The sequence below is a fragment of the Pteropus vampyrus genome, unplaced genomic scaffold, assembly GCF_000151845.1.
Source record: "Pteropus vampyrus isolate Shadow unplaced genomic scaffold, Pvam_2.0 Scaffold21, whole genome shotgun sequence".
Lineage (NCBI taxonomy): Eukaryota > Metazoa > Chordata > Mammalia > Chiroptera > Pteropodidae > Pteropus > Pteropus vampyrus.
The window spans coordinates 12,904,421-12,912,726 of record NW_011888802.1 but is presented as its reverse complement, the minus strand read 5'-3'; the positions used below and the strand labels follow the sequence as shown (position 1 = coordinate 12,912,726).

The 8,306-nt window shown below is 40.2% G+C and overlaps 1 protein-coding gene across 1 annotated transcript in view; it reads right to left on the bottom strand.

Annotated features, from left to right (window-relative positions):
- Positions 1-6,728: 6,728 nt before the first annotated feature.
- Positions 6,729-8,306, bottom strand: part of LOC111736651 — a 3,123-nt gene continuing 1,545 nt past the window's right edge. Inside the window, exon 2 of the mRNA XM_023528016.1 lies at positions 6,729-8,046. Within this exon, the coding sequence (XP_023383784.1) occupies positions 7,264-8,046 (783 nt within the window). The 3' untranslated portion in view covers positions 6,729-7,263. The remainder of the gene's footprint in view (positions 8,047-8,306) is intronic.

Here is an 8,306-nt window from a genome sequence, read left to right as displayed (position 1 = left end):
AATTTTAAAAGGAGCATCCAACCACAAATATGGTAGAGATGTTCTAATTTATAAGCTAAAACATTGAATGTCTTTACACCAATAAGTTTGAAAGTAGGCATGAAAAGAAAAATAGAATGCCAGAATCGAATTCAGGCAGTTGGAAATAAAAGATAACCAAGATATCCAGGTACACAAGGGTAAATCAACATCAAAACATCTTTTAATAAAATACATCAAATTAACATGTAGATGAAAAATCATTTCAATAGATTCACTCTTTAGATAAAATACAGCACTCATTCATGTTTAAAAAAAAATCTCAGCAAAAAATGAAAGCAAACTGCTTTAACTCAGTAATTGGTATTTATCAAAGCTTCTATTTTGAGGATAGTAGTATCAAATCTGTATCTCCTTCCTTTCCTCTTGGAAATCACCCAAAGCCACAACGACAGATAAAAAAGAGAAAAGCAAATGACACCCTCAGGAAAGTGTAGGAGGAGGAATGCCAGACAGTAGAGAAATCAGGAGAGGATGCCTGCTAATGCACATCTCAGAGCAAGTAGAGATAAAGAGCTTGAGAAAGAAATGGAGAAATAAAAATGAGATGAATCGAAAGCTGACAGAACTCAGGAAAGAAGTGGAAGAAAATAAGAAGCCCTCATAACAATGAAGGCCAAGTTGAAAAGGAAAGTCATGCTGAAACCTAATAAGAGACATAGGGTGTAGGGATGAGAAAAGTAAACAAGATGAAATTTAGCAAAATATTTAAAAGAATTAAAATGCCAATACTGCCTACCTAGGTGTGTTAACTTTTTGAGAATTCAATTAAACTATTACATTTACTATTTCTGTGGTTTCTACATGTATAATATACTTTCAATAAAAATGTTTATTAAAATGAGGATTAACAGAAAAAGAATTGATGTGGAAGACAGGCAAACAATATCCAATTATACATACACTTCAGAGTTTCCAAAGGAGAAAATGGAAATAATAGAAGGGAACAAATGTATTAACATATAATAAAAGAAAAATTTCCAAGAATAAAAGAGGACTTGACTCTGAGCATTAAAAGAATTTACTGGAAAAATTCTCAGAACTGTCAAGCTTGAGACATATCCAGGTAAAATTAATTTTTTTCTGAATTAGAAAGAAAAAGAAATAATACTACGAACAGCTGGACAAAAAGTTCAAGTCATTTATAACAGGAAGTAAATATAGGATGGGTCAGTCATTTCTAAACAGTCAATGCTATTAGACAATTGAGTAAAACTTATTTAAGAATAAAGGCCACAGATAGACAATTTTGGATATACATGAACACCAGAATATTGTTTCTATGAGTCATTCCTGAAGATATTTTTTCTGAATTCATTTTTGTCCTCTACCAGATCAGGTGGGATTCATTACTGTCAGGGGCCCAAGTATGATAGCTAGCTGATATAATTATCAAAATTTCATTTAAAAAATGTTTTTAATACATATTACTTGTTTTTTCCTAACTTTTAATTTCGACATAATTTTATACTTAAATGTTACAAGGATAGTCTCCCCTTTCTCTATGTGGTGGCCTGGATTGAGAATGGGATGTTGAAACTGCAGCACCCATTTTCTACCATAAGGAGATAGGACACATCTAAGATTGCAGAAACGTGGAAGAAGCTTCGGTGCCTATTAATGCCATGGAGCTGCCATACAGATCCACACTGCCTCCTTCTGGCCTTCTCTGAAATAAGACAAATACATTTATATCCTTTTTTTTTTTTTTTTTAAGTTACAAAGCTATTACAAAATATCTTTCTTCATAGACCCTTCTTCCAGAGTCCCCAATTTGCTATACTGTTATATTTGCTTTATCATCTCTCTCTCTCTCTCTCTCTCTCTCTCTCTCTCTCTCTCTCTCTCTCTCTCATCTGTTTGGAAGTTGCAAGCATGATGCCCTGTATCTCTAAACCTATGAAGGCTATAGAACTGATCAGAGGACTGTGGATCCAGACAAGTGGAAATGAAGATATTAAGAGGATTTATAAGACTGAATGCAGTGGTTCTCAAAGGGGTATCACATAGAAACTTGTCAGAAATGCAAATTTCCTGGCCTCGGCCCAGACCTACTAAATGAGAAACTCCGGGTGGGCACAGCTACCTGTATTTAAACAAGTCTTCCATGAAGAAACTCTGATGAAAGTTTGAGAGCAATTGACAATAGAATATCTGAAGTCCTCAGACCATCCTAAAATAAGTCCTCACTCTGCTTTCTTTGGCTGAGGAAGCTTTGCCCATCTTTGCTGGAGAGAATGAACAATTATCCTCTCAGGAGACAAGGCACACTGTTGTTATGGCAACCAGAATACAAATTTAACATGGCCTTGGGGATGGAGGTATGGGAATGAGGCAATCCTGGATATTGGTACAGAAGAGTTAGAAATCTAAAGAAAGTTGTAGGAATTTGCTGATTTATATCACCTCCCAAATTGGAAGGATGTGGAAATAGATTTTGAGGTTGCTAGGTAAAGAAGCGTGGTCCCTATTTTGGATCAGGCCAAATGTATACATATGGGCACTTCCCAGTGATTGTGTATTCAGTGTGTAACAAGTTGGGGAAAGGCTGTTCAATGTAAATGTGCGCTGAACAACAAATTACATCTCCAAAGTCAGAAATTCCTTAACAAGTTTAAAGGAAGGAATTCAAAGACTTCAGGAAAAGAGAATAAAGGATTGAATAGATTATGTTCATCTATTCCAGGGACTTCCTTAGATCCTTAATATAAACTTTTATTTCATAAAAAACATAGACTGATATGGGGTATCAGTGTGGCTTTAGTGTAGGATGTCAAAGCCACTCTAGGTAGTTTAAGCAGTTAAGATCATTGTACCCAATTAGATGCTTGCACAATCATTGAAAGGGCTAGAGAAGGGTTGGGTGAGGAGGGGCAGAATTGGAACTGTTAAGTTCAGGACTTTGATCCTCTGAAAAAAAAAGCCAGTATAGCCATGACTGTCTCAACCGCCACTCCACGCGTTGCAAGTTGGAACTAGACACGAGTTCAGTTGCTGCCTTTACCCTTTGACACTGATCTGCATAACCTTGCTTGCCAGCAAAAACAACAGCAGGAAAATAGCTTCTGTCTCACTTCTGCCTTTCAAATCATTCAGGAGTGTATCTAATTGGCAGAAACCAATTTGATTCCAGAATATGAGCTGGAAAGGAGTTTGGCGAGCATAGTTTTTAGCTTTCTGGACACTACAGAGCAGGAGGACACATTAAAGGAAGAAGGCACGAAGGCATAAAAATCACATTTTGTATCCACCTCCTGAAGGAAGTGACAGCTCTTTACAAAAAGTGCTGTCTAGAATCAGAAAACTGAGTGCAAGAGCTGCCATTGAAATGGGCTCCCAGATCACAAGGGGATGAGAGGAGCTCAAGATGTCTGTGACCTTGTAGAGGCTGGAGGTAAACCGACCTTAGTTATCCTAGCAGACAGTACCATGGCCATGGTAATCAAATTCCAATAAAAAGAATCTGACCCTCATGAATATTTGGTTGTGACAAATTAATCAAGGGGCTCCAAGGTGTGGACATATGGGCACTTCCCAGTGATTGTGTATTCAACCCACTAGTTCTTACTCATTTATGTGACCCTTCCCAACCTACTGCAAACGCCAGGACTGAGCCATTTTCCTTGAGAGTTAGGTTGGGGGTTTGCTTGTTCGTTGTTTTTTGCTTTTTAACCCTACCTTCCTGCCCCGAGTCAATTCAAGGCAACACATTAATGGTTCAATTGAATTTTAAGTTGAGAATGCAACCAGGCCATTTTTGATACTTAGGCCACCAGGGAACAAAGAAAAGGGAGGTATTACATTAGTTGCTGTGATAGTTTCAAAATATGGCCTCAAAGCCTTTAATACTTCTTTCCTTTAAAAGGAAAACCTAATTGCCCTCCACTTGGTGACTTAGTGACTCACTTCTACTAAGCAAATTTCCCTCTAAGCCCTATATTCATTGCATTTCACAAATTTTGGTAAGTTGTATTTTCATTTAGCTCAAAATATTTTAAAAGTTCTCTTGAGATTTCTTCTTTGACCTACGTATTAAATAGAAATGTGTTATTTAATCTCAAGATATTTTGGGATTTTCTAGCTATCTATCTGTTATTGATTTCTGGTTTAATTCCATCATGGTCTGAGTATATATTTTGTATATCTATTCTTTTACCTTTGTTAAGTTGTGTTTGATGTCCCAGAATGTGGACTGTCTTCGTGAATATTCCATGCCCGTTTGAGAAGAATGTATATTCTGCTCTTGTTGAATGGAGTATTCTATGAGATCAGACTGGTTGATAGTGCTCTTTGGGTCATCTCTGTCTTTACTGGTCTATCAACTGTTAAAAATGTTAAAGTCTCCAACCATAATAGTGGATTTGTCTACTTTTCCTTGTAGTTCTATCTGTTTCTGCCTCATGTATTGTGACACTCTCTTTTTATATTATGTCTTCTTGGAATACTGACCCCTTTATCATTATGTGGTACTCCTCTTAATCCCTGACCATTTCTCTTGTTCTTAAGTCTGCTTTGTCTGAAATTAATATGCCTACTCCAGGTTTCTTTTGATTCCTCTTAGCGTGGTGTATCTTTTTCTATCCCTTCACTTTTCACCTTAGTCTTACATTTAAAGTGAGTTTCTTATTGGTAACACATTGCTGGGTCTTGTCTTTTTTTTTTTTTTTTTAGCCACTCCGACAATCTCTGTCTTTTAATTGGTTTGTTTAAACCATACACATTTAAAATGATAATTGATATAATTGGGTTAATATTTCCATGTTTATAGCTGTTTCCTATTCATTGTACTTTTTTGTTTCTTTTCTCTCCATTTTTCTGCCTTCTCTGGTTTTAACTGAGCATTTTATCTTTCCTTTTAGCACATTAATTCTTTTTGATTTTTTTTTTAATGGTTGCCCTAGAGTCTGCAATCTACATTTACAACTGCTAGCCAGCAGCATCACATTTTAAGTTACCCAAAGGAAGCTGAGGCTGCAAAACCAGGTCTGCATTTAGAATTTCAGAACTCTCAGCCAAGCTCCCAGGCAGTGACTCTTCTCTTCCCACCCTGGCACCATCTTGACCAGCGAGGGGACTTGTATGCATGGATTTATATCTCCCAACCATATGTCTGCACTATTGAATACTTCTAAATAGTACTGCTGCCCATGGCCACCCTGTGTACCTAACCATAAGAGTCTAGAACAGGAGAGCACAGGCTATAGAAAGACCTGGTCCATTAGCTCCTTGGATTTTCTAAAGGGCCAGGCCAGTGCGGAACTCTCTTGTCTATGCGTAAAGGCAGTACAGACCTAGATACTCATCTGACTCATCTTTACACAGTTCATGCTTGCTACTCACTTTTCAAAAGTAAATAATAAAATGTATATATGTATAATATGTATGTATATATAATGTATAATATATATGTATGTGTATATATAGATAGATTATACATAATAATGTAAACTATAAAGAAAAGGTAATGATGTAATTCAAAAATTAGGAAACTGCTAAACAGGAGGATGGAGAGGGATGTGATTGGGAAGGTGCACAGAGGGGCATTTCCAAAATGCCGGGAATGTCTTATTTCTTAACCTAGGTGGTGTGTATACAAGTGTTCATTCTGTTATTTTTAAAACTGCACATATACATTTTAGAGACTCTTCTATATACTACATATGACATTACAATGATAGCTAAAAGACATTAGCCAGGTGATCAAAAAGGAAAAGCAGAAATGAGATGTTTTATCTGATTCAATACTTTAATTATTTTTGGTTCATAGTCTCAGTTTGGATATCTAACTTTGGCATTACTTCTTTGAGACCTGGTAATATTTAATTATAAATAGATTCCTTGCTAATCACCACTCACAATTGCCTGCCCCAATGTAATTTTCATTTTCTCACACTTGATATTTTCAAATGAGAAATAGAAACAAAAATTTGAAACAAATTTAGCTACATTTTTATTTACTTGTCATACAAATGATCACTATTCACCAATATTTCCATTTCCTTTTTAAAATAATCATTGCTGTCAAATATTTATTCAAACACTTACTAAATGTGTTCATTGTGCTAGAACACTTGAGGATCTTACAGACTGTGGGTCTCATAGTCTACTATGTGATGACTGGCATAAGAAATTTGAAAGGATGAAGAATGTATGATTGCTGCTATGCCATGCTAAAGTCAACTGATTCATCTCATTTCTTCCAACCCTGCATGTGGGGTAATATACTGACAGTAAGGAATGGAGAATACAGGTAACTCAAATGGTGTATCATAAAATGTTGATTGGACAATCATATTACACACACACACACACACACACACACACGCATAAACACCTCAAAGAGCATTGGCCTATGTACCTCATATTTCCTGAAATGTCTACCCAGAAATTTTGGCATACCACTTTACAGGATTTTTAGAGGGATCTTGAATTATCTTTTAAATTTAAGCATTTTAAAATTAGACAAATTAAAAAATCCCACTAAGGCTGTCCTAGGCCTTATGTTTTCAAGTAAAAACTAAAGCAAGGAATTCAACGTAAATACTTAGTGAGCTATTACTATGTTTGAAGCATCATGCTAAATAAAGTTGATTCAGTCAGGGTGAAGTACAAGGAAAGACATTTACAGTAACCTGTTGTCATCCAGCAAAAATTCTATAGTTATTCCTCCGTAATTGAAGAACAATTTTTGCTACAGCAGACACTAAAATTTTGCAAAAGATTCACTCAAAGTTCTCAATCTGAGTCAACCTCATGGTTGTTAAAATGCATACTTTCTGGATTGCTCATTACTTTAAAATATTGAATTTTGCCCCATGGTCAGACCACATGTTCCAATTTTAGGTTAAACAGTCACACTACTCTTGACTCACGTCTCCCTTCTCCCGCATCGACGAATTTTCTGCTAACAGAGATCCTTGCCTCTTGTCCTAAAGAGGGCATAACTGAAAGGGATGCAGAAACCTACGTAGGTTTAAATCCTTGTGTGTTTGGGCTCAAAGTGCCTAATCCGTTTTCCACGTCACTCAAATGCAGGGCTGCATTAGATAGCCTTTTCAAGGTCCCTTGCATCTGCAGATTTCTGCAATTGAAACGAGTATCTTCTTGGGAGCGAATTCAAATAAAACCCTATGGGAAATTAGCTAGCTGAGGGCCAGGCCAACCGAAGGGTTGGAGTGAATCTTGTGTCTCTTTGAAAAACCTTCCTGGGGAGAGCATCCCACTCTAGCAACAGAGCTTTCCCCGGCACCACGTGTCTGCACCAACAGCCGGATTGGTGGAGCGCATTTTTGCGCTGCAGTCTAGACGTGCACGGTCCCGCCCAGCTGCCAGAAGAGCTGAGACGCTGAGAGAGAGGGCCGAGAAAGATCTTCGAGGGGAGGGGGGCGGGAGGGGGGTGGGGGATCCCGAGGCGCCCGCGGCCTGAATCTGGGAGGGCCAGGAGCAGCGCCAGGCGGCCCGCCTCGCCACAACTTGCCCCAGCCAGACAGGCTTCATCCTGCACCCTGGAAGAAGGAGCTGGCCCGCCGCTTCCCGCTCGGCTGCTCCTCGGCCTCTGCGGGCCCGCCAAGCACTAGCAGCACGCCTGGGGTCCTGGTCCCCAGCGACGCCCCCGTCTGCCTGCAGCGCCGGGCTCCCGCCCAGGAGCGCGCAACTGGGGTGAGCCGAGGCCGGAGATGCTCCAGGCGCCTGTGGAATCCCATGGCAGACGGAGCATCTCGGTGCCCGTGAAGCCCGGCCCTCCTCCCGCTTTCCTGGCTGTGAGCAGAGACGCTGCAGACCCCATCCCGTTTGCCTTAAGGGACCGCGCCAAGGCCCGACTTTAGCCCGCGTCTCCCGGCCTTTGTCTTTGCTGGTTCCGGAGCCAGCCCTGCGGTGCGCCGGGCTGGGGGCCCTGCCAGGGGATGGGTGGCGGAGGCAACGGGAAAGCGTGCCCCCTTCTTTCCTGTTCCGGCCATCTTGCGACAGAGATTCAGTCAAGGGGCAAGGGTGGCCAGCAGCGCGGCGCTAGGGGCGGGAGTGGCGGCGGTGGCTGACGGAGATGGATGTCTTGGGCCCCGCGCGCCTCCTCCCCGGACTGCAGCGGCTGCTCGCGGATAGTCCCCCACGTTCAACTCCAAAAGGGCTTGGTCCCAGACCAAGAATGGATCCCCCGAACAGGCCAGAGGCACAAATACGAGGGATAAGGGCTGGGAGCTGACATTTACTTTAAGCGCCTAATTCATGCGATCATTCTTTATCCACGTGTCCGTTCGGCTAATTCTTAC